Source organism: Catharus ustulatus, chromosome 7 (assembly GCF_009819885.2).
Source record: "Catharus ustulatus isolate bCatUst1 chromosome 7, bCatUst1.pri.v2, whole genome shotgun sequence".
Taxonomy (NCBI): domain Eukaryota; kingdom Metazoa; phylum Chordata; class Aves; order Passeriformes; family Turdidae; genus Catharus; species Catharus ustulatus.
The window spans coordinates 11179579-11203785 of record NC_046227.1 but is presented as its reverse complement, the minus strand read 5'-3'; the positions used below and the strand labels follow the sequence as shown (position 1 = coordinate 11203785).

General features: G+C 37.9%; 2 protein-coding genes across 2 annotated transcripts in view; both read right to left on the bottom strand.

Moving 5' to 3' along the window:
* Positions 1–5708, bottom strand: part of AOX1 (aldehyde oxidase 1) — a 38278-nt gene extending 32570 nt beyond the window's left edge. The window contains exons 1-6 of the mRNA XM_033065379.1: positions 5615–5708; positions 4636–4693; positions 3601–3697; positions 1824–1932; positions 1262–1388; positions 316–377 (exon numbers count right to left, since the gene is read on the bottom strand). Of these exons, the coding sequence (XP_032921270.1) occupies positions 316–377; positions 1262–1388; positions 1824–1932; positions 3601–3697; positions 4636–4693; positions 5615–5674 (513 nt within the window). The 5' untranslated portion in view covers positions 5675–5708. The remainder of the gene's footprint in view (positions 1–315; positions 378–1261; positions 1389–1823; positions 1933–3600; positions 3698–4635; positions 4694–5614) is intronic.
* A 3519-nt stretch (positions 5709–9227) lies between these two features.
* SGO2 (shugoshin 2) lies at positions 9228–24189 on the bottom strand. The gene is made up of 11 exons (XM_033064647.1): positions 23963–24189; positions 20465–20592; positions 19195–19288; positions 18005–18162; positions 17294–17469; positions 16864–16941; positions 16078–16160; positions 15462–15688; positions 13049–15007; positions 11276–11420; positions 9228–9651 (listed from the first exon to the last, which is right to left on the bottom strand). The coding sequence occupies exons 2-11, from the start codon at positions 20520–20522 to the stop codon at positions 9546–9548; spliced, it is 3084 nt and encodes a 1027-aa protein (XP_032920538.1). The 5' UTR covers positions 20523–20592; positions 23963–24189; the 3' UTR covers positions 9228–9545.
* Positions 24190–24207: the final 18 nt, after the last annotated feature.

The window sequence follows — 24207 nt, the reverse complement described above, 5'->3', positions numbered from 1 at the left end:
CCATTTCTCCTCTGTAGGTTTCTGACATATTGTGTGCAGGATAAATTACTAAAAGCATGGACTGAAATTCTGATTTATTCATGCCAGTACTAACTCACAGTAAACCACATGCAGTTACTACAGATTACTCTTCATAATCCAGGCGAGACACCATGTTTATTTGTGTTAATCAATTTTTTAACAGGTTAGGCCATTTACTCAAAATGACATCCTTAAACAGAGGGAAGGGAAAATCTTAATGAAAATCTTGATGGTTGGTATATGCATATTCACTGATGGCCCCAATCTAGCAATCCTATTGCCACTACTTCTTACCTTACAGAAGGTTTTACAGGCATCTAGGATTGGCCGGTATCCAGTACAGCGGCACAAGTTCCCTGAAGGAAGGAAATCAGTCAGAAAAAAGCTTTGCTCTAAAGTCCATGGCTTTAGAATTTCATGTCTTTATGTGATTTATGTGAGTTTTGTGTTTTTGAAGTTCAAGGAGAAGTGTTAGCTCTCAAAACAGAACAGTGTCACAAGACTTAGGACCCTGTAGCTCCCGACAAAACATGCTGTTGTTTCAAGGGGAGTATGAAATAGCTGAGATCTGCACTACAGTGAATGCTGGCTACAGCTCAGTATGCAGGAGAATAAGAGATTGGATAATATTCTTCACCCACTCAAAATGTTGTTCTCTTTCGCCCGACTTTTTTCTAGAGGTGAAGGAAGTTAAAACTACACCTCTAAGATTACCATCGTATAGCAACAGGAAACATCTTTGGCTCCACTGTGACTCTAGAGCACAAGACAGAAGGCTATTTTACCTACAATAAATGCTCACACTTTTCCTTACTGAAGGCAGTCTGCACCTCTCTGCCTTATCTGGTCTAATCCTACTGCAAAGGGCCTGTCCTGCAAGGTTTATGACATTCTCAACGCCAGATACAAAGGCACCTTGGAGATGCTCAGATGCAGCTGCTTCTCCAAGATGACATCATTTTGACACATCTGATTTTAAGCATTTCAGAAGACACATATGGGGATGTTTTGAACACCTGAAACAATCCACAGCTCCATGTTTCATTTTCCAGGAGAAAAGAATGTCAGGGAATACAAGGTGTGCATCCAGTAGCCACTCTTCTAGGAAGCACAGTTTGTAAAAGTACATTATCCATGGCTGCAGGAACGTATACTCACACAGACAGGCACTCACATAGACAAAGCATCAGAAGAAATGTTTCAGGAACACATTTGCAAACTAAAAAGTGGCAATATTTACCAGCCAGAGCTGCAATCATCTGCTCTGAAGTTGGTTCTGGGTGGTTTCTTAGTAAAGTGTATATGGACATCACCATTCCAGGCGTGCAGAAACCACACTGGGAGCCATGGCACTTGGCAAGTCTTTCCTGAAATGAAATCCCACAAACAACATGCCTTCCAGCACTCCTCTCTATTCTAGTGACTGTTCTCTTAAATGGGAGATGCCATACAAAATGTTGCCTTCATAATAAATCAGACTTCTTACGTATAACACTTTAAGCAATATTAAAGAATAATTATTTTGGGTGTGATGTTCAGGCACATCTTACTAAAGAAGCTAAGTAACCATCAGTGGACTTCTGGGGTTTTTTGCATTTATACTAAAGTAAGATCCATCATGAGCAATGTCATCAGCCTTGATCAATCAACCACCAGAAACCAATATTGTCCTCTGTTGTCACTTAGCAGGGAAAATAATCATCTTATGAAATTCCTAGGTCCTAAAAGCACTGTCACTAAAGCCATTCCATCCAAAAAAAACCAATCACTAATCCTCCTATACAGTGATACTGTACTCTCACCTGAACTGGATGAATCCTGGTTTTTGTACTTCCAACACCTTCCACTGTAGTTACTGCTGCACCATACAAGGAGCAAATGGGAAGCAAACATGCATTGGCTGAATAGTGTCTTTGGAACATAGAAGAGAATAAAGAACATGAATATTATTAAAATAAACAAGTCTGAGTATTATTTTTTCAGTCAATCAAGATATAGTTCATACTTACAAAGCAGCCACTATTAACATTTGGAATGAGAAGGGATCACTTTCTACCTATGTCTCTTGTCCCCTGTGTAAAACCATATCTATGAGGACAATTCCATGGAATTTACATCTTCCTTAATACCTTAGTCTTTTTAAATTGCCCTCTTGCCTTGTTTGCCAACAAGCAATCTGTCAACTATATTTTGGAGGAGGAAGATAGTGAAGATTGGTGTAGCCATTGGAAGGAAGTAAAGAATTATTGTTGCAAATTTATAATCAAAATTCTGATCGAAAGAAAATTCCGATGTAAAATAAATATCATACTAAATAGGAACAACACACCAAAATGAAAATTCTTTAAAGCATTTAATAATTTTAATAAAATTATTTGGTTTTAAAATATAGTTGAATTGTTTCTTTTCAGGAGTCTAATTTTAGCTCTTTCGTTAACTTTAAACATTTTCATTTGTTTTGCATTCCAATGTAATGTAACTGTACAAAAGGACAACTGGAATGTTTTTTTCTCCACCTAATAAATACTTCAATGCACAATGACATGTAAGCATTTAACAATTTGATTGGAGTTTTCTCAACTTAAAAGTAATTTATTCCAGTTTCTAGCTTAATGGAACTTCAGTTTTGAGTTTCAAAATCTTTTTGTGGGTGGGGTGTAATGAATAGAGTTCAATATTAAAGGGCTGGTATGACTCACACTTCTGCTGACCCTACCTTCCCACCAATCATATGACAGTATGCTGGTTTTGGATGGGAGAGAGTTAACTTTCTTCAGAGTAGCCAGTGTGAGGCTGTGTTTTGCATTTGTGCTGGAAACAGTGCTGGTAACACAGGGCTGTTTAGCTACTGCAGAGCAGGGCTTACACAGAGTCAAGGTCTTTTCTGCCTCTCACCCCACCTCACCAATGAGGGGGCTGAGGGACACAAGAAATCGGGAGGGGACACATCTGGGACAGCTGACCCAAAATGACCAAAGTCATATTCCATACCATATGGCACCATGTGCAGCATACAGAGCTGTGGGAAGAAGAAAGGGTGGAAGTTTTGGAGTGATTGTGTTTGTCTTCCCAAGCATCCATCACAAATGATGGTGTCCTGCTGTTCTGGCAGTGGTTGGACAGCTGCCTGATGATGGGAAGTAGTGAGCAAATTGCCTATTTTGCAATGTTTGCATGAGCAGCTTTTGCTCTATCTATTAAACTGTCTTTTCTCAGCCCATGAGTTTTTTCTTTTATCCTTCCAATTCTCTCCCCCATCCCACTGGGGGGAGTGAGTGAACAGCTACATGGTCCTCAGTTACCAGCTGGACTTAAACCACCACAGAGACCTGCAGGTACGAGCCACATTCCAGTGGTCAAGCCAAAGTGGTCAAGTATGATAGCTCAGCAAACTTACAAGATGGCCGAATCAACAGCAATTTAAACAGCATTCTCTTTTTGGATTAAAGTGACCCTTCTCTGGATTCTTTTACTATTAGGTACGAATTCTGCAAGTCTGTTTTTAAAGTTTCATATCTGGAAATGGTATCTACAATCATAAAATTTTCTGCAGTTTTCAAAATATTCTGTTTAGGATACCGTATCTTCTTTGAAGCTGGATCATAAGTTGATATCATCACTGTGCAGGCACCACAGCCACCTCCTCCACAGCCATACTTAGTTCCTGTAAGATGGACTGAAAATGCTGTCATTAGGGAAAATGATAATCTGTTCCATTCTGGTCTTTACTCCAATCAAAGACTTGAGGTTTATACCTAAACCCCTAAGGAACACAGAATTGCTTTGGTATCAGCATATGTACAGGACTTCTTTCTATATTGGAATAACATTTTCAATTAAAGCAAGATGGAAGCTAAGGAATCACATGACCAAAATCCTCAAGAAAACAGAAAACTTGATTATGGCTTATTTTGTGGGACAGAAAAGGGAAGTGAAAAATGGTTCTCCAAGTGACAACATGAAAGGAAGAAATGTGTAATGGGCAAACCAGTTGTATATTTGAAACTTCAGTGAAACACTAAAACTAATTTCCCAGTTTCTCCCAGAAGGCCCATTTATGAGTCAGAATATTTGCCTTTTATCTCATCTGAAAGATCACACTTCTGAGAGAAGTGCACATTTCTGTGAATCTGGAACAGTGGCAAATCTAAAACTGTGAATCAACAAATTGGTAATTCATGTTCCAAAGTCATCAAAAGGACCTTTTTGCCCCTCAAAATTCCATTAACCTCAGGTTCTCATCACAAGATCTCCCCTTTACCAGGAGAGAGACTATTACAAAGCTTGGGGACTTCTATTCTGTCAAGCTTTATAGATACTGAGCACTAGATTTTTAGACTTCTTTACGAGATGGGAGGGGAGGAATACAGACACATATTCATTGTGTCTGATGGCATAACTTTGTGTGTTTAAAAAGCCGGGCTAAAAATACAGCAGCCCAATTGAAGAACATTTGGATTAAGAAAGAGACATAATTTAGTGTGATTGATTTATCTTAAAGGAATCACAACTTCCTTAATCTGGTAATTAAACCTTGAATTAAAATGTATGAGAAGTTTGCTTGAATAAGGCTTTCACATGAGTGACTTTAGAGAACAGTCGAGAAAAGGATACGCCTCTTTCGCAGATAAGACAAGAGCATTTGTTCAGGATCAGCATTTTTCTCTATTATCTGCAGCAAGAAAGTAAAAACAAGGTTTAATTAGGAAATCAAGGCCTCTCAAAATTAAGGGCACAGACTACATTCACACAAAGCCAGAAAAGAATCCTTCTCTGGCTCCCTCATAGAACTACACTAATTGCCAAACACCGCAGAAGAGTTTGGGCTCTTTCTGGAAATTCCTTTTCAGACAGATACATTTCCAGGGAAGAAGTGTTAGGGCACCTTGCAAGTACTAAAAATAACTGCTGCTCAGTGAAATGTTATACTGAGGGAACTGACCTTCGGTCACACTAGAAATAAAAACGCAGAACTTTAAAGACAGCGTGAAGAACTAATGATTTGCAGATCCCAAAGTCTCTCTGGCACTGTGACGCAGTGGAGTAAACATTAGAGGAAGCCTTTAAGCTATCGGCGGTAGCAATTTCTTTTCTAGTATTATTTGTATTAACTTTCACTTGCTGTAAGAAACTGACAACAGAGAACAACAGAAATATCCACATTCTTGATTAAGTACAGTACTTATCCAGTCACGTAGAATAAAATGGCTCCTTACAGTTGCTTTGGATCAGCAACCACTCCTTGCAGTATTGTATTTATGGTCAATAGTCCAAATTTGGGCACTGGAGTCTTGTTTTCAGTTGTGCCTCTGAAAACCTGATACCATCAAAGGTGAGAAGCCAGACAAACCAATGAAAAAAGTGGTTTGCTTACCAGATAAGTTTGATACCCAGCTAAAAGTGTGTTAACTTTGACACGTTTTTTCTCCCAAACACAGCAGAGCTAGCCAAAATGTGATGCAACCATCCAACCTTCTTCTGGAGGCTTGTGTGAGGATTCGGTTACATTCCCATGATAAAGTCTGAGGAAGCCAAATCTGTGCCCTTCGGGGTTCCTTCAGGCACAGCAGCCCCTCCTCCGGGCTACACTTACCTTCCTGCCATTCACATAGAAAACGAGCTCCTCAGGCGCCGCGGCCTCTCGCAGAGCCATGGTTGGCAGCCCCGGACCGGGGGCAGCAGGGAGAGCCGAGCAGCTGGAGGCGCCTCGCTCTGCAGGGCGGGGCCGCAGCGCAGCGGGGCGGGCGGGGAGAGCAGGGCCCCACCCGGCCCAGGGGTGACAGGGGCATCCATTGCAGCGTCCTGAGCTGACTACTAGTGTTTCTCTACTTCAGCCTTTTAAGGTGTTCTTTAAGTGTTCCAAAGCTAAGCCATACCTCACATTTTCTCAAAGACACAGGTGTTCCTGCAGAGCAAAACGGCAACATCAACACTGTGCACTGTTATCAGGTTCTTATAATAAAATCAACAACAGTAATTTTTAACTGAGATAAAATCCAGCAATGTAGTGATCATAAGATCAATGGGATTTTTGGTTCTATTTGCATTCACAAAATAATCAGCAGTAAGGTCTAAGTATCATAGCCCTTTCTAAAGGCTACTTGCACAGGCAAGGATTTATAGAAAAAATATTTTCTGTATAATCAAAATATATGGAATTAATTTCCTGCAAAATTTCAATTAGAATAAACATGACAAAAAGCAACTTTAAAGCTATATAAAGAAGTTCAAATTACCTTATCCTCAGCAAAATTATCTTCATTCCTGGTGATGATTACAAATTGATTTTTATGCCAAAAATCATGAGCTGCTTTTACATCATTTTCCTGGAAAGAGCCTCTAATATATCAAATGACCTGGTAAAATAAGCACATATAGTAAAAGTTCAAAAACAATGTTGCTTTTATATGATCATTTTGTATAACAATTACAAGAAATTCAACCTAGGAAATAACAAAGCGAGTTTTCTCCGTATTCCATGATTGAACACCAATTTGAACAACAAGAGTGAGGATGGAGAAAACAAGGAAAGAAGGGCAGCAGCAACAATGATTTTACAGTTACTTAACTTCTGTGCATCTTCAGGCCACTTTCTTTATCCTTCCTTACTTTGAAAGATATCTATACTAAAGGAATGGAAGAAATGAAGGCATAAAGCCCTAGGCCTTTTATTTTTATTGAAATGACATGCTTGTATTTGGGACACCTTAGCCGTCTAGCTGGTAACACCTGAGGCTGTGTGGAACAACAGGGCCTTCACTGAAAAAATAATTAAGCCCATCCCCAAAGAGATTATTTATTTTCTGGGAAGATAAAAGCATGTGCTTCTGTTTCTACCTTTCAAACCGCAGGCAGTAGAGAGAAACAACCATTTTAAAAACCACTGTGTTTTGCTGCTGCAGTGCCAGCACTGGGAACACAAGTTTTAACAGGTATTTCTTGAGGGTTTCTAATGACACAGCTGGTGATGCTGATAAATAGTAGCAGCTAGCAAAAACATTTCAATTAAAAATGAAATAAATTAATTACGGACTTGGTAACAAAAAACAAGGAAAATGCTTAATAATTTCTGTGTGTACTTATTTTTAAAAAATAGCATTGAAGAAGGATAGAATCTATCTTCCCAACCATTTCTGCACCTCTTCATAATAGTCTTGCTAATGGGGTGACGTACACAGCATGTTTCAGAAAGAAACTTCCCAGAGAATGTTAACAGCTCTGTTTTGCAATGCAGATCACATAACCTAGGTGATGAGGTAAGTTTTTTATTGGAAGAATTTTCATGCTGATTGAACACTCTATTTGTACTGCAAGGTTCTATATGAAAACACCTTGCTCTATTCACTGCTGTATATTTACAATCTTCACATGATCTTTGCAACTGGTAACCACAGCTACACAACTCTCTGTTTAGGGAATAAATGTTCCCTTTGTAAACTATTTCACTAGTGATATATTTAACTCCAAATTCATACATGGAAAGTCCTACAGGATCTTGAGGAAGCTGCCTTAGGGTTACAGATCATAACAAAATAATCACAGCAGAAAATAGTTGTGTTATTACTTAAGTGTTTGCAAATAATATGTTTATGCCTCTTAGTGTTTATGGTTATGGCTCCAGACTTACCTGAAAACCATATCCAGGAGTGTGTTTTGATATGTATGATTCCCTTTTCTGTCAAAATACACAGCTGAAATTCCGGCAACTCACAGGAGAAGGTTGTAGGTTCCTCCTGTTGAACTTCTTGAGATCCTTTCAGCACATTTCTGCAGCCAGACCCCTCTGAACAGTGGCACAACCATGGCGTATTTCAGCCACTCCTTCCAGTTTTGTATCAATTGCAGACTTGTGGAGGGTGCACTGGCTCATACAGGATGTTAGTCAAAGTGTTAATCACTGTTGGCAGCAGTATGAAACCCTGAGGAGCTCTAATGTTTTGCCTCCAGCTGGACCATTTGGCACTAATCACAACCTTCCAGGTTTTCAGCTCACCTCATATGCCCTTAAAAACCCCAGTTTGTCAGTGGAATGTTATCAGAGAAAATGTCAAAAGCCTACTATAATTGAGACAAACATCTAGTGCTCTACCCTCACCCACCAAACTAGTAGAGGACTATCAGGTTCATAAAGCCTGATTTCCTGATTGCAAATCAATGCCAGCTACTCCCAACCACCTTCTTGTCTTTAACATGTGTTAAAGGCCTATTTTCTCCATCAGCTTTCCAGCTGGCAATGTAATCTACAATGAAGTACAAAGAGTACACATTTAAAAGAACGTTTGTAAGAATATAGTCTAATTGTTAATATATTATATTTTAAGAATATATTAAAAAAACTGTATTATAAATCTAAGAATATAAATTATACCTCATAAAAATACACATGCTGTATCAGACAAAAGGTCAATCTAACCAAAGAACTGGTCTCTGAAAGTGTCAACAGGAAATGTCATTGGAAAAGGTACAAAAATTGGTCAAAGGCATAGTAAGGCTCCTCAAGAATCATCTTCCAGCCTTCAAAAATTTGCAGTTCAGGAATATCCTGTGCCAGAAATGGTGTTTCTGGTAATTCCTCAAAGGTTTTTCTTCCATTAATGTGTTGATCAATTTTTAAGCCCATGTAAACTACTGCATATGCATGAAAATCCACCATCTATAACCAGAATAAGTTATTTCTATCTCATAAAAAATGGTTTTCTGTTGCAAAATTAACCTGAACCTTATCCATTGTAATGTGTAAAAGTTGTGTGGGTAGTGAGCTATCACCTGCATCTGGCAGCATCTACAAATCAGATACTGCCAGAAATGACAGCACATTATGGAATGCAGAGGGGAAACAGTACAAAACCCTGAAAGCTGAATGGTATGACATTAATGCATTACTAGTCACACTGGAACTCTCAATTGGAAATTCAAGGTCTTGCTTTGTCTGGATCCAATTTGCTACTGAATTCCTGTTGCAGTGCTTTTTTCTTCCTTACTGCCTCTGGCACAAGTGTGGACACTTGACTTCCTTCCATTATTTCTCAATGAGATTTCCTTATTCAAATCTCAGTGTGTCAAATCCAAAAGTCAACTATCAAAAATAGAGAGACTATCTCCATCAATTTCAATAAATTCATAAAAATTTGGGACATGTGTTTATGTTCCAACCAGCACTGAGAAATTGTTCCACTCAAAATAAATATGAAAAACTCACAGTACAATTCCCGAAGCCAATTTATTTTTATTTCTTATTAAAACATATCTTTTCTAACAATTTAAGAAGTGCTGCAAACCATTTGAACAGATTATAAATTACTGACTAGAAATGCAAAACCTGAGCAAGTATAACCTGTATATGCCTTCCTCTGTAAAGTATTCTGTGCCCCTTTTATAGAGGTTCTTCTCCAGAAAATTTCACTGTGGAAGACCTTTACTAATCAAAGAACAACAAACACTCTATATTGCTAAACATTTACATATATACATAAACAATTGTACCCCTTTTAGAAGTATTGTCCATAAAGGCAATTCTCTATTCTTCAATAAAATTTTGATTTGCTTTTAAAATTTCCTTTCTTTTTCACTTTGTAGATTGGGGAATTCAGGAATTGTGTATCTGTAAATTGATCTCCTCGCCTTAATTTGCTGTAAAGACAAGAAATAAAAGACATCAGATCTAGATAGCATCAAGCACATATGCAACTATAATAATGTAATCATAATAATTCAAATGGTAAATAGCATTAATGAAAGCTTGATATGCTAAAGAAATAAAATTTGTGGAAAACAAGTATGTCTGAAAAAGCAAGACATAGATAACTACTGCATTCCAAAATAATGCTGGAAACATTAGTCTTTTTATGTGACCTCTATCATATGAGGATATGATATTCCTATAACACAAAATACAAAACTTATTTAAACCAAACACTTATCAGCACCCATTCAGGACAGTGTAAATCTAACTAAAATACAAATAGGAGACAATAATCTAAAATCTTGACTGACATCAACATTTTTTTCTGTTACTAGTTCAAGTCTCTCAGAAATACAAAACCTTATCACTTTGGAGTAAAAGAGTGGCAATGTGTGAATATATAATACTACAGCATTTTAGCATATATGACAATTAGTAAAATAAAACTGTGATTCTAATCCCTTTACAATTTTTTTTACACATTATCTGGCATAAATATTTCTGAATTTCCAGTGGTAAAGTGAAGGCTTCCCACATTACTTTTAGCTCCTACTTTTCCTCAGTCTCACTGCTTCAATTGTTAGCTTACTCACAGAAGTAAAAAATATTTTGAGGTTGTATGAGAACAGTGCTCTAATTTTTTTTTTCAGTTTGTGCATTTATGTTCTTCTCCTGCCACCGTGCTGCCAGAAAAAAAGGCTTTTTATACCTTTGTCATAGAGTAAGTTGCTATAATCCTTTCGCTCTCAACACTGTTCCAGGGAAGCCTTTCTACTGCCTTTACCTCATGAATACACATCCTAACACACACTCAAGACAGTGGAGCTGTTCCTTATACTAATATTATACTTCAAAAAAAATCCAAACCAAACAAAAAAACCTCAACAACTTTCTGGCAAGATCTCACACAATATTTTCAGAAGTAATGAACCTAAAGGTCCGTTTATATTTAGATCTATTCATGTAAGGGCAAATAGAATAGTTTTCCTAGTGGAAGTTTGGGTTTCAAATCCTCTTTTAAATTTTAGAAGTAATTTCACAATTTATGTCTTGTCTTTTAATAATCAATAAAATCCTGTGCCACTAAATTTTCTAAGAATACTAAGAGGCAATTAATTATAAAATGATATATCCAATATAAGTATCATTTTAATATATAATAAATAATTTATTATATTATATATAGCTAGTTAAAACAAAACTACTGAATTATATAATATTTGTACATAAATTTCCATTTGACAAGATTACAAGGACATTATTATGGTATAATTTACCTTTAAGTATAATATTCATAATTATTCATCTCTAAAGGGGTTTACATCATGATAAACATTAAGATTTACTGTTATTCTCTATTTGTCCAAACTATATTTTAGAATTTGAATACAACTGTTGTCTTACTTTGGCACTTGGAAATTCTGCCAGACTAACTGGAGCTTTATATCAACACTGAAGTATCTTGGCAATAGATTTGTGACAGCTCAGCTGTTTATTCAGAGGTTTAATAACCAACCTTTAGTGAAGGTAGCAAAACACAAGAGCAAAAGGCCCAATTTATTGTGAACCTACCTGTGTAGACTGGGCTCCTTGTAGGAAATAGTGGATCTGCTTCGTCTCAGTGGTGCTGCTGAGTCTTCTGAAGTTTGGGGAGATTTAGGTAGAGAAGTGTGAAATTGTATACTAGTATTTGTCAGATCTTGGAAAGCTTTTCTCCCTGTAAATACAGTAGTTTATATAATTCATTTTAAATAATTCCTGAATCATTATGCAAACTTCAATTAATAATTATTTTTAATATGTTTCTTAATTCAGGTATATTGGTTACTGCTCCTACACTAAAGATACTCAACACAAAACGGGATAGATGAGTGCTACTAGAGCAGCTTTCATCCTGTACAAACTTGGAGCTGTTTGAGGTCTGCCTCTGCTCATGGAGCATTTCAGAGCAGTCCCATGACTGCTCAGGACTCCCTTATGGCATTTACAAAAGTAACACTGCACACAGCTCCTGGCCTTGAACACAGGGGGAGGGCACACATGTATAATCTGAAGAGCCAAGCTGTTCAAGAGTTTTTTAGTTCTGCATTTTCCAGCTTTATGCCTTATTTTTGGGCCTGTGTGTAAAAAATGAGCATAGCAATCTTTCAATTCAAGATTTGGATTTGGATGTAGGATGCAAACTTAGATGTCTTTTGAATGATGCTAAAATAAATGAATATTAAATAACTACCTTGCTTTTTATGGCAGCAGTGTTTGATACTGCTGATCACAAGGGCTTACTAATTTACCATTAGAGCTACTGAAAATAGGGGATCATTTTTCCACCTGCCAAAGAAGGAACTGAAGATGAGAAGATGCAAGTACAAATCACCTCACGCAACGGTCTCATTCTGCCAGTGTTCCTATTCTGTGCTCATACATAACTGGAGATTTTTTTGTGTCCTAGCATTCAAATGAAGCCAAGGCAGTATTAGCTTAGTTTGTGATTAAAACTATTAATTTGAACTAGGATACTTCTGGGTGTTGGGGATTTTTCAGACTATGAAATAAACAGAAACTTGTTGAGAACAAGTATGTTTACAGAATAGATCCCTAATGCTATGAAATTTCAAAGCTATGTTCTAAAATATATTTAAACTCTTGTACAGATGTGTTAATTATATATTTCATTAACTCAATTACATTGCATTAAAATAATTGCATTTATTATAGAAGAATTTAAAATTATCTTCCAGATTACACTGAATGTTCTTATTATACATATATATATATTATGTTCTTATTGTATCTTACTTAAACAAAGAGATTGGCACATGGGCTGGTTACAGAAAAACTCAACATACTTCTTTTAGATATCAGAATTCCTGTTGAATTGCAGTTTTTCTAAAGAAACAAAAATGAAATCTCTAAGTACAGCTATATTTTCAATTTAAGAAGGGAATAGTGTACTTCTGTCTTGTTTCCCTTAGACAAAAGCTCAAGCTATTTTATCTTTCAATCGCCACATTTTTGAATGCAATGGAATTCTTCAAAAAAGGAATACATACATGCTTTAACTAAAACTGCTTCTCAAGAATGTACACTACTTACATCTGCCCTAATAAGTATCATCGTGGGATATACTGAAAAGCAGCAAGGATACTAGTCACCACAATTTAAAAAGATATTGCATTGATACATGATATAGAAGATTTTGATGATTTTCATTCTTACTTTTATCCACTCCTGTTTTATCTGCTCTAAACAAGCAATGAGAGGACAGAATTAAAAGAAGACATGTTACCACTATTTCAGGCACTACCTAATTCAAAATGCCTTGCTTTTTCTAGCCCACACACTTACCATGACAAGGTGTCAGAGTAATTTTGTCACTCTGTTTAGAAATATGATCCATATTTTGTTCTGCTTTTTCAGCATCTGGTGCTTCATTATGATCATTTTGCCCGTGGATTTCAGAGCTTTTCAGTATAGAGAAGTTGATGGAAGCATTGTGATTATCAAGAACTGGGAACTCTACACTGGAAAGACCTTCCCGAGAAAAGCTTTCTGCCTTACATGGAATATTCTTACAGCATTGCGCTTTAGTCACAGGCCTCAAGTTACTCACAAAAGAATTCATTTCTTGAGGGACTTCCTGGTCATCCAAAATATTCTGATCTCCCTGATCAACATGCCTCAAATAGCTTTTTTCTTGTCTGGTCTCAGCAATATCAGAACTAAACCTCTGTTTCTGCTTTGCATGCTTATCAGGAAAATTACTTATGTGGGAGATGGTCTTTTTGGCCACTGCTGAGGAATCTACTTTCTTTAACCTGTCAGCACCATCAACCTGTTCTTTAGCTTCTGGTGTATTCAGAGCTGCATCATTCTGAGTAACTAAAGCTACTTGCAGTTGCTGAGTTATAGTTACTTTCTTTCCAGCCTCTGCAAGCAATGAATCCTTATTTTTTAGTTCTTCATTTTTACAAACTGAGAATCGTGGAAGATTTTCCTTTGTTATTACACATGCTTTGCGACCGGCCTTTGCCAATGTATGCTTCAATCTGCCTGGTGAAAAATGGCTGCTCTTTTGGTCTGCCTTCTGACTAATTTTATGAGGGCTGTCCTTTTCAGTTTCTCCACCCTGTCTGTAACTACTTTTTTTGGTGCTTTTTCTCTGTGTAACATTCTTCTGGTCTTGTTTTCTCTTGCTGCTGTCACATTGGTTTATCTCTGTTTGAGATTTTTTTGAAATATATTCTCCATACTGGCCATTTTCCCCTCTACAGGATTTTGTTGTGTTTGCTTTGGAAAGGTTTTGAGTCTTCCTCTTTACTGTTGCTTTGTTATCTTTCTCATTTGTATTCAGAAAGCCCTCCTGTAAAGAAGGCAATGCATAAGAAATGTTATCTTGGAATGGTAAATTTTCAGCACAATAAACTTCTGGTGGGATCTTGTTAACAGATGAGCTTGAGTCTGTTTTTTGTATTCTGCTGTCCACTTCTTCAAACATTTCTGAGGAAGTTCCTTTATTTGTCTCTTGTTTTCTTGGACTCATTACATTAACCTGGTATGTCCTCCTGGCATCCTTAGCTTTACTTGTTTTACTCTGCTGCTCTACAGAACTTCCTGTAGGTAGCTGATCTGTCTGACTGTGGAATGGCTGAGTTTGTGAATCAGTAGTTTCTGAAATTTCACAACTGTCAGCCCTGGAGTGCCTTTCTTCTGCATGCAAACTTGAATGGACTTCAGTCTTGTTTTTAATTTTTTCTTTATCCTTCTTAGAATATTTTACTTTTCTGAAATTTGGTAATATTTTGTCAGAATTGTCATTATTAATTTTATTTTGGTGCAATTTATAATTGCCTTTTGCTGTAACTGTGAGTAGTTCACTTGCATCACTGGCAGTCAATTCCATATCAGCATCATAAACAGTTTCTTCAGGCTTCATCTTGTCAGTAAAAAGCAGCTTGCTAAAATCTGTCTTACTTTCACTGTTAAATTTAAGAGGTGAAGGAATAATCTGAGACAAGTCACTTGAACCTTCCTGCAAATTCCTATCATTGGTGTTGCTGCTACTGTTGATATCATGATTAGGCAGATTCAATGACCTACATTTTTTATCAAAATCCTTTATATTAGGTTGAGTTTTTGACTTACAAAATACTGCATTTTTCTTTCTTTCAGTCACATTTTCATAAGATGGCAATGAACCACCAGGATATTGTTCTGCAGGCTCCTCAGACTGTTCTGAGGATTGTGTATTTTTTCCATGAGTTGGGAAGGCACTATTGCAACTTAATTCTGCACACAGTTGATGTTCTGCAAAGAGAAAAATTTCAGCAGCTTGGGGAAAAGAATAGAGTGTAGTTATCTGCATAAAACTACTGAAGGCTGAACCAGAAGTATGGAAATTTGCACTTTTTTTTAAACCTGAAAACACGTATTCTATGGTTGGTTCTTAAAAATTTAATAAACTGAAACTAATTTCATAATTTACTGAACTTGGGACACTTGAAAATGGAAAGCAATAAAACTCTGTTTTTCTAGAACTACTTCAGCTATTATTTGGTTACCTATGTGATTTCCATCAATATTATTCTATAAATGATTGTAAGGACACCTATACTTATAGATGAGCATTTATTTTTCACTGGTTTATTATGGTTTAGGAATCTTACTACACCTTTTGTATTGCACACTGAGTAATGAATTATTAAATATGAATTCTCAGAGAGCTTGAAAAATAAATCACTTACACAGTAATACATCATACCTTTCAAAAATCTATTCTTGTCAACCGTTGGTTCTGTTTCAATTAACTTTTGATTATTTGTACCAGAAGGCAAGAGTGATGCAAACTTGACTTGACCTGAATGCATTTCCTCTGTCGAATTAGTGATACACTTGTAAGAATTTGATGCTTCACCCAGAAAAAGGCTACCTTGCTGCTTTGCATTAACTGTTGCAACGAAAGGAAGCTTTGCTGGCAATTCTACAGATCTGAAAAGAGAGAATTTTACTGTGAAGACTTTTATTACATTTTCTATCATGGCGTTCAATTATTTAAAATATTCCCTTAATAAGGGAATAGCAGGAAACAAGAACTCAAGTATGATATTGGGTTCTGTCTTGGGGCAAATGCATTTTTGATGATAGAGAATTCTGCTTTGGGCTGGTGAGATCACATGAAACAAGTAGCGAGTTACTCAAACACAAGTTTTGTCTACCACTCTCCCTCTCTAATTCCGAGTTGCAAACAGGTAATTTCTGGTTTAACAGGAAATGGTTTCTCATTACCTCAAAACTACCTAGGACAAGGTACCAAAAGATTGGCAGTAAGAGAAAGCCACAGACACCAACCACTTTTGGCATTTAATACTACCACCTACCGAGCTGACCGATGGGCACTCCTGAACTTGTGACCAGTAGGGCTGCTTGGGCCAGCTGACAGGGGAAAGGAACTCTGGAAAGCCTTTCAAAAGAAGAACAACAGTGAAACACAAACATGTTTTAAGTATTGGAAATATCCGGGGGAAATGACCCACAGAAATGAATCCAAAAAAAATACGTGCACTGATGGAAGACACTGATATTCAAACACATGCAATAAAGCAAAATATTTTGTTACAAAATTCATAAAATACATAACCAAATTTTATCCGAAAGGAATGTACAGACTTTCTAAACGTAGCTGTAACTCATGCAAACTGCATTATACATATAGAAGCACAGAGCAACACCAAGCAAGTTGAGAACAGACAGCACAGTATTTTCCTGTTTTTAAAGTTAATTGTATTTTTTCCATGACACAAGGACTAACATGGACTATGTTTTCTGGTTAAGTTTCCAGATACAAGATATTTATTGCAGCACTAAGCAAGGAAGGCAGGTAGCTTGCTCTCTACATACTGAAGTGCTAAGCTCTTTTTTTTTTAACTATATGATTCTTCTTTCAGGCTAACTGATATTTAACTTTTAGACACTTTGGAAACTAGATTAAATCCTAAATTTTCAGTACAGTAAAACTGAATCTATTTTACTATACTAAGTTTTAAGGAACATGGGTAAATGTTTTGTAACACAAATAGTATTTCAACATTGCACTCAATTTCATACTTTGAAAATCTTACCCTGGAAGATGAATTCAGTATAGTAAAGTCGAAAAAACATCTTACCTCAGAAGGACTGCTTATTTCTATTGCAGTTAAGAGGTGTTTGTTCAAAAATGCATCTATTCCAATAAGAGTTTTATTCTGCATATAACAGAAAAAATATAGTTTGCTTCTGATGTAAGAAGAGACAAGATATAACAAGTGAATCTATGCTGCAATTTTTTTTTTAGGCTTATCTGAGCACAAATTCATTTTGATACCTATAAAAATATAAAGGTGAAACTGGGACTAAAACAGCTATAGATATACACATAGATAGACAAAAAGCTACAAAAGAAAAATTAAATGTAAATATTATGCTGTCAGGTGATATAACTATATAAATCTGATACGTATTTTAAGCCACCACTTTAAGAAGTAATATTAAGTTTCAAAAGAAGATAAAAGCTTAATTTAGCTGCTCTAAGTTTAAATTATATTATTTGCAGCATACCAAACAGGTTAGTTTTTGACGAAGCGACATATTATGAATCTGGAGTTTTTCTATTTCCTTCTGAAGAAAAATCTTCTCATTCTTTAGCTTGCGAGAATTTTCTTTCTCAACACTCAAAGCCAAAGCTAATGCTTTGTTATTTTGTTTTAAAGATACTTTAAACATAGATGAGTTATCTAAAAGAGACAAAATAATATTATTTTCAACAGGCCCTCTCTGTGTGACTTATCACTATATGACAACATTTTTATCTGTAGGTTCTGGTGCAACAGCAGCAAAGCCTAACATTTGTCAATATAAAACTGTTTATGTGGCTGCCATTCTGAGTGACTACTCTGTTTCAAGCTTATTTCGTGCATAGATTCTGCTCTAGTCTGGATTTTAAAAAATAAGGTTATTTTAAGAAAACATTTAAAAATTGATAGCTTCACAGGCATAAGGATGTTTACAAATATAAAAAATAATAAATTTTAAAAATCAAAATGTTAAAACATTCTCATAATAAATATGAGTTTTGACAACATAAAAAGTTTTATATTCAAAATATATATTCCCACTGTCATAACGAAAACCTACCTATACCCAACTGTTACAGAATGGTTTTAACAGGCAGAATTTCAGCCAATCATGTTAAACACAATTACTATTCCTTTTGAAGCCATACATTCTAAGTACAGTATACAGCTTCAGTTTTATTTTAACAGGACTTACTCATTAATTTAGTTTTGATTTTAGAAGCTAAGGAAGCATTCAATTTTGCAGCTTGTAAGGCTCCATGCCTCTTCTTCATCCATCCTGTATCAGCATTTGGGGTGAACACAGCAGATGATGATTTAGCAGTTGCGCCTTTATCCATCCTCAAAATGAATCTGTACACCGTCAAGCGGAATGTCCAAATAAATAAAGGATCTTTTTGACACTTTTCAAAGTTGAGCTTATTGTCTTAAGAGGATTTGTGTCTGAAGTTGAAAGAATTGCTTCAGTCTTTACCTTTGTTCAGTTAATTAAAACAGATTAATTAATTAATCAACACGAGACATCAACAGAGAAAGGCAAAACAATTACCTAGTAAAACATGAAACCTGAAAATATAATAGATTTTTTTAGCTTGTCTATTCCCTCACGTTAATCACCCAACTTTACACATAAAAGGGGAAAACCCCAAGGCTCTACCACTTCACGACCAGACCAGATTGTGCTTTGTCAGGACAGATGTAAAACCCATGCATTTAAAAAAACGCCATTAAAAACTGCGCAAAGCTAACCCGAGAGAGAGGCAGAGACCGGCGGGCCAGCAGCGGCGCGGGAGGGCGAGGCCCCGGCGAGGCTCCGCCCGCCCTCGGGGCCCTCAAGAGCCCTCAAAATCCGGAGAATCCTCGGAGCCCACAAAGCCCTCGGGGGCGTCAGAAGCCGGAGAGCACCCAAAGCCCTCCGGCGTCTCAGAACCCGGAGACCCCTCGGAGCCCTCAAAGCCCTCCGAACCCTCAAAGCCCTCGAAGCCCTTAAACCCCTCGGAGCCCCCAAAGCCCTCGCAGCCCCCAAAGCACTCAGGACCCGGAGAACCCTCGGAGCCCCCAAAGCCCTCGGAGCCCCCAAAGCACTCACAACCGGGAGAACCCTCGGAGCCCCCAAAGCCCTCGGAGCCCCCAAAGCACTCAGGACCCGGAGAACCCTCGGAGCCCCCAAAGCCCTCGGAGCCCCTAAAGCACTCAGCACCCGGAGAACCCTCGGAGCCCCCAAAGCCCGCGGACCCCCAAAGCCCTCAGAACCGTCCGAGTCAACGGTCGCTCGCGGGGGCCGCGCGGCGGGGCCGTTGGGCCGGGCGCGCGCACCGGGAGCGCTCCACGCTGCACAGGTCACACACACGCAGAATCTCCCATAAAATCGTCCAAACAGCTCACCCGTGCTCGTACATTCGGGCAAGGACGCTCCAAAAGTGCGGTATGCAGAGGTCATTAACCGCTAATCCACGGTTCCGGCTCTTCAGTGACATCTCTGTGTGTTTTAAAAAGGAGTCGGGTGTTTGTAACTTCCCGTTTTCAATACCAACCATTAATAATATATAATTAAATTTTAAAAATAGATATTAAGGTTATGAACGCTCAGCATCAATCTCAGTGCACTGTGAGGAAGGGAATACAAAGCTCCAGATACTCTACTTAGCCGTCAGAGATTTTTAGGAAGAATGTGACGTGTTTGGCATTCAGTTCAAAGATTTGCTTTAGGCTTAAGGGAGAAAAACATGTAATTCCTTCTCAGTGGCAAGTTAAATTTCTTTCTGGCTGATTTTGAGCTATTAGTAATACATGGAATAACAATGCATAGACAGACATCAGGGCAGTTAGGAAGAGAACAGTGGTAAATTTACAGTTTATTACAGGTTACATGCTGCATACCTACAGACTTGAAAGGGCAGGAAATCTCTGACAACAGAATTTGAGCAAGCCCAGTTTTAATGTGCTTCACGTAATATTAGGACTGTGAATTGCATGAAAGTACCTTAGTCTAAATGCTTTTCCCCAAAATCTCTTCTAAATCTAAAAGCCTTTTAACACTCTCTTCACGTACATTCTCCTTTACTGGCTGTGTGTGCCTAGTTCTATCATTAGCTCAGGTGGACATTAATTGCCAAATTTGATCCAGAAATTGGTAGTTTTAGAGTAAGCAGAATTAATGCTTTATTTAAAGATTTACAGAGATGCAAAAGGTTGAAATAAAAAACACCATCAGTTTCTGTAATGCAGTAATTGTCAAACCTTACTTAGCTGTGTGCCAACATTACAATATTCTATAAAGTAAGACAAAGGAATCACACATGAAATATGAGTAGCATTAAGTGAAAATGAATCATCATGAACTTACTATTTTCATAATCTGCTCTAAACAGCATTTGGAGACTCCCTCACTTATACCTTTTTTAGTGAATGATGTATGACAGAGTTTCTCAGTGTGGCCCTGAAACTGCAAAACCCTATGCTTCTATGCAAAACCCTTAAAATACAGCTTTGATCCAGCACACATCATATACCTTTTGGTACATTTTCCCTTCCAAGGAAACTTGGAACTATACTACAGTATAGTGACTGTAGCCACTATAAAACTCTGGCCAAATAAAAGAGCAAATAACCTTACATAACTTTAAAAATAGAAAACTAATCAAATAAAACTTACCTCCTTCTCCTTTCCACAAGGCAGTATTTTCCTTCCAGATCCAGCAATGAGTTTTCATTTCCTCCAATTCCACAGCGGTCTCAAGTCTTGAATCACCAATTTGCTTCCATTTAGTGTTTATGTCACTACTGTGGGCAATAAATGTAAAATAAAATGTAAAGTACTGCATTTCCACCCATGGTCATACTTTCCTTTACACTTCACTGAGCAACTCCCACGCTGGAACACTTCACGTGTAAAAATCTCCTGTTAATTGCCAGCTACTCAAAGTAGGAAAGAACTTAAAGCACTGCCAAGTTTCACAGCCTATATATCTTCAATGTATATTAAGAGTAGAATTATGGGTTTCAGTCACTTGGGATCCTATGACTGGTCTTTAAACTGAATAGAAATGAAAGGTAGTGAGGGAAAGACACACAGACTCTTGTTAAAGCTCTAATCATGTGGGAACTGAATTTATGCCTTACTAGATACCTAAATATTAATGCCTGAGAAGAATCTTGGTTGAGGAGTTAATCTTGTAGTGGCTAATACAGTGTGAGCTATGACTAAAGCACTTCTGGTGGGTAGATTATGTAGAACAGCTTCTCTCTTTCTGGATTTTCTGATGTCTAACAAGACCTGAGCTCACGATACAGCTTTTCCTGAAGTTACAGTATTAAGAATCTATCTTCCTCTAATCACACCACTTCTTGTACAAGCTTAATGAAAAATCCATTCCTTAATGCCTCTTCCTCTCCATCAAATTTGACTGAAATTACTAAAGTGAACCACAGATATACAGAGGGTGAGTGTGTAAGCCTGGCTTCCTTGGGAAACTAGTAAACACCAAAACAAAACCTCCCTGTGTTCATCTCCCAAAACACGCAGCTCAAAAGGCACCTTACTTGTGGGGGCTGGTTATGCTACACACTTCCATGCCAAGTACATGCTGTTCTGAGGTCCAAAACCTATTGCATTGTTTATTTTTATATATATATATTACATATATATATATATGTGTGTGTGTGTGTGTGTGTGTGTATATATTGACTGAAACTGTGTGTATCATTCTGGTCTCACAGTGCAGAAATACAGGAACATTGTTCAGACTTTTGAGGCAAAACCAAGCCAGCTTAAAGGTGAAAAAGAAGCATGGAGCTGCAGCTCCATTAAGTGAATGTTTTAGAGTGAGGAAGACAAAAGGCTGTACTTATAACATTTACTATAACATTTAACAATGGTCACATTTAAGTTGCAATTGCTATGCATGAACTATTCCCAGTGAGTAAGGGAAAACATATCCTTAGTGAAGATACAGTTAAACTAGATACCATTATTCCACAAACACGATCTATTATACTTATTTTCACTTGTTTTACAGTAACTCCAACATCCATGAACTATCAGCCTGTATTGCATTCAGTGACATGTAACTTGCCCTAATCATTAGATATTAAGCATCAGAAACCTGGCTTCTGGGTACACTCTTGGTCAAGAGCTCTCCAGGGAGCACAGGAGAGCCTTGGCACCTGGCATGCCATTCCCTCTCTTTGCTGCAAATTGGAGCATGATTACATGCCAAGAAAAATGAAACATGTTTACTTTATGGCTTTACTAAATGGCCTGAACTGCCATTCAAATGTAAATCTGTATTACGATAAAAAGAAGTGAGTTTTAAGTAGTAAGTGATCCCTCAGAGTTACACAATTTCAAAGAGAATTTATTATCCTCATACTAGGACCAGATGATGATTTATATGATTTATTTGGCTCTTTCCTCTAATGTTCTTCACTTGACTGAAGGGAAGTCTGAATTATAAGTTTATAGTCCTAAATATTAACTGAAAACATAGTAGCCTATGAATATTTAGGTATTCTCAGAAATAAAAATGCAATAACAGACCAGAATAAAGCAAGTAACACAGTTGGAATTGTTGCTGCTGTGTCATATCATTTGGTCTGACCCTTTAGCAAGTGAGCTTGTAGCTGAAGTTTTAAATACCTTTTCTGTCACCTTAAATTGGTGACAAAATACCTCCAAAAGGAAATTATGCGTAAAAAAATTAGGATGATACAAGATGGAAATCAATAGATATCACATTTATAACTGAGTAAACTGTTTAAATACAAAATAAGCACATTTCTTATAGGTGCAGTGTACAGTGAAGTATGTGGATTTTTACTGAACTTCAGGTAGCAATAAAAATACACTGTTAACATCTGGGATTTAGTTATCATATAGTAAATATGATATATAAAATACTATATATTTTATATAATACATTGTGTATTCTAAACATATATATTCTGCAGGTTTTCTGGAAGCTCATACCTTCCAGAAAGTCTGCAGAAATCCAGAGTTTGGCACTTTTACATTTTATACCCAACTCTTAGTTACTTGGCAGTTGTATCCACAAGGGTAGTTTCTTACTGTATGTTATGGCAAAGAACCAAACTTTATAAACAAATAAAGGAGAATTAAGTGGGAACTAGACATAATGTTGTAATTTTTTTTTTTAGAAATATTTTCCAAATATATAAACTTTGTGTAATGAAGCTGAGACAAAAGTGTAACAATAACCTATTTTCTTTACCTTTCAATTGTTTATTGCATGCATTTTGATGACCACACAACTCTATGTTAACACAAGGAATTTAATAGGGCACTTCCTGAATGTCTTTTTAAAATGACTGTGAGGGTGAGGCATCTTCCCTGCATTACTGAATCACAGAATCATCAAGGTTGGAAGACATCTTCAAGATCATCAAACATCAACGCAGCACCACCTTGTGAGGAGCCAGCTCAGGCTGCTCTCAGATCCAGAGCTGCCCTGCTGAGAAGGACCTGGGGGAGCTGGTGGAGGAGAGGCTGGACATGACCCAGCCATGGGCACTCTCAGCCCACAAAGCCAAACGTGCCCTGGGCTGCATCCAGAGCCCCGTGGGCAGCAGGGCAAGGCAGGGAATTCTGCCCCTCTGCTCTGAGATCCCAGCTGGAACACTGCATCCAGCTCTGGGGGCCCCAGCACAGGAGGGACAGGGACCTGGTGGAGTGAGTCCAGAGGAGGTCACCAAGAGATTAGAGGAATGGAGAATCTCTCCTTTGAGGAAAGGCTGAGAGTTGGGATTGTTCAGTCTGGAAAAGAGAAGAAGGCTCCAGGGTGACCTAACTGCAGCCTTCCAGTACCTTAAAGCAAGAGTATTTACATGAGCATATAGTGCCAGGACAAAAGGACATGAGTTCAAATTTCAAGAGAACAGGTTTATATTAGCTATTAGGAAAAAAAAAAAATCTTTTCTGTGAGGGTGGTGAGGCACTGGAACAGCTTGCCCAGGGAAGCTCTGGATGCCCCATCTGTGTTCAAGGCGGTTGGAAGCAGATGATCTGTTTCCAAACCAAACCATTCTAAGATTCTGACTATAGAGACTATAGAAACAGCAACAAATCAAACCTATTCTGAGTAGCCCCGTACTTGTAATTAAAAAAAATAAACAAAAAAATCAGCACAGTTTGTACCTTACAGAGCAGCCGACAGCCGGCGGCTCGGCCGCACTTGGGAGGGACTTGGGAGGGCGCCTGAGGGAGCGCCGGGGAGCAGCGGCAGCCGAGCCCGGGGGCCTCTGCTCCGGGCTGGCCCACGGCAGAGACCCCGGGAGGGCCAGGCCATGGCCGGGGCACACGGGCTGGCCCCGTTCGGCCCGGACACACGGGCTGCGCCTTTGCTGTCCCCGCTCGGCCCGGCCCGGCCCGGCCCGGCCCTC

Excerpts from the sequence above, each read along its gene's own strand:
- SGO2 (XM_033064647.1), bottom strand. The coding sequence starts at position 20,522 with ATGAAAACTCATTGCTGGATCTGGAAGGAAAATACTGCCTTGTGGAAA. Across the intron at positions 15,689-16,077 it reads AGTGCCCATCGGTCAGCTCG|ATCTGTAGAATTGCCAGCAA; the intron begins GTAGGTGGTAGT and ends CTCTCTTTTCAG. Across the intron at positions 11,421-13,048 it reads TACTCTGACACCTTGTCATG|GGAGAAAAGCTTTCCAAGAT; the intron begins GTAAGTGTGTGG and ends CTGTATTTACAG.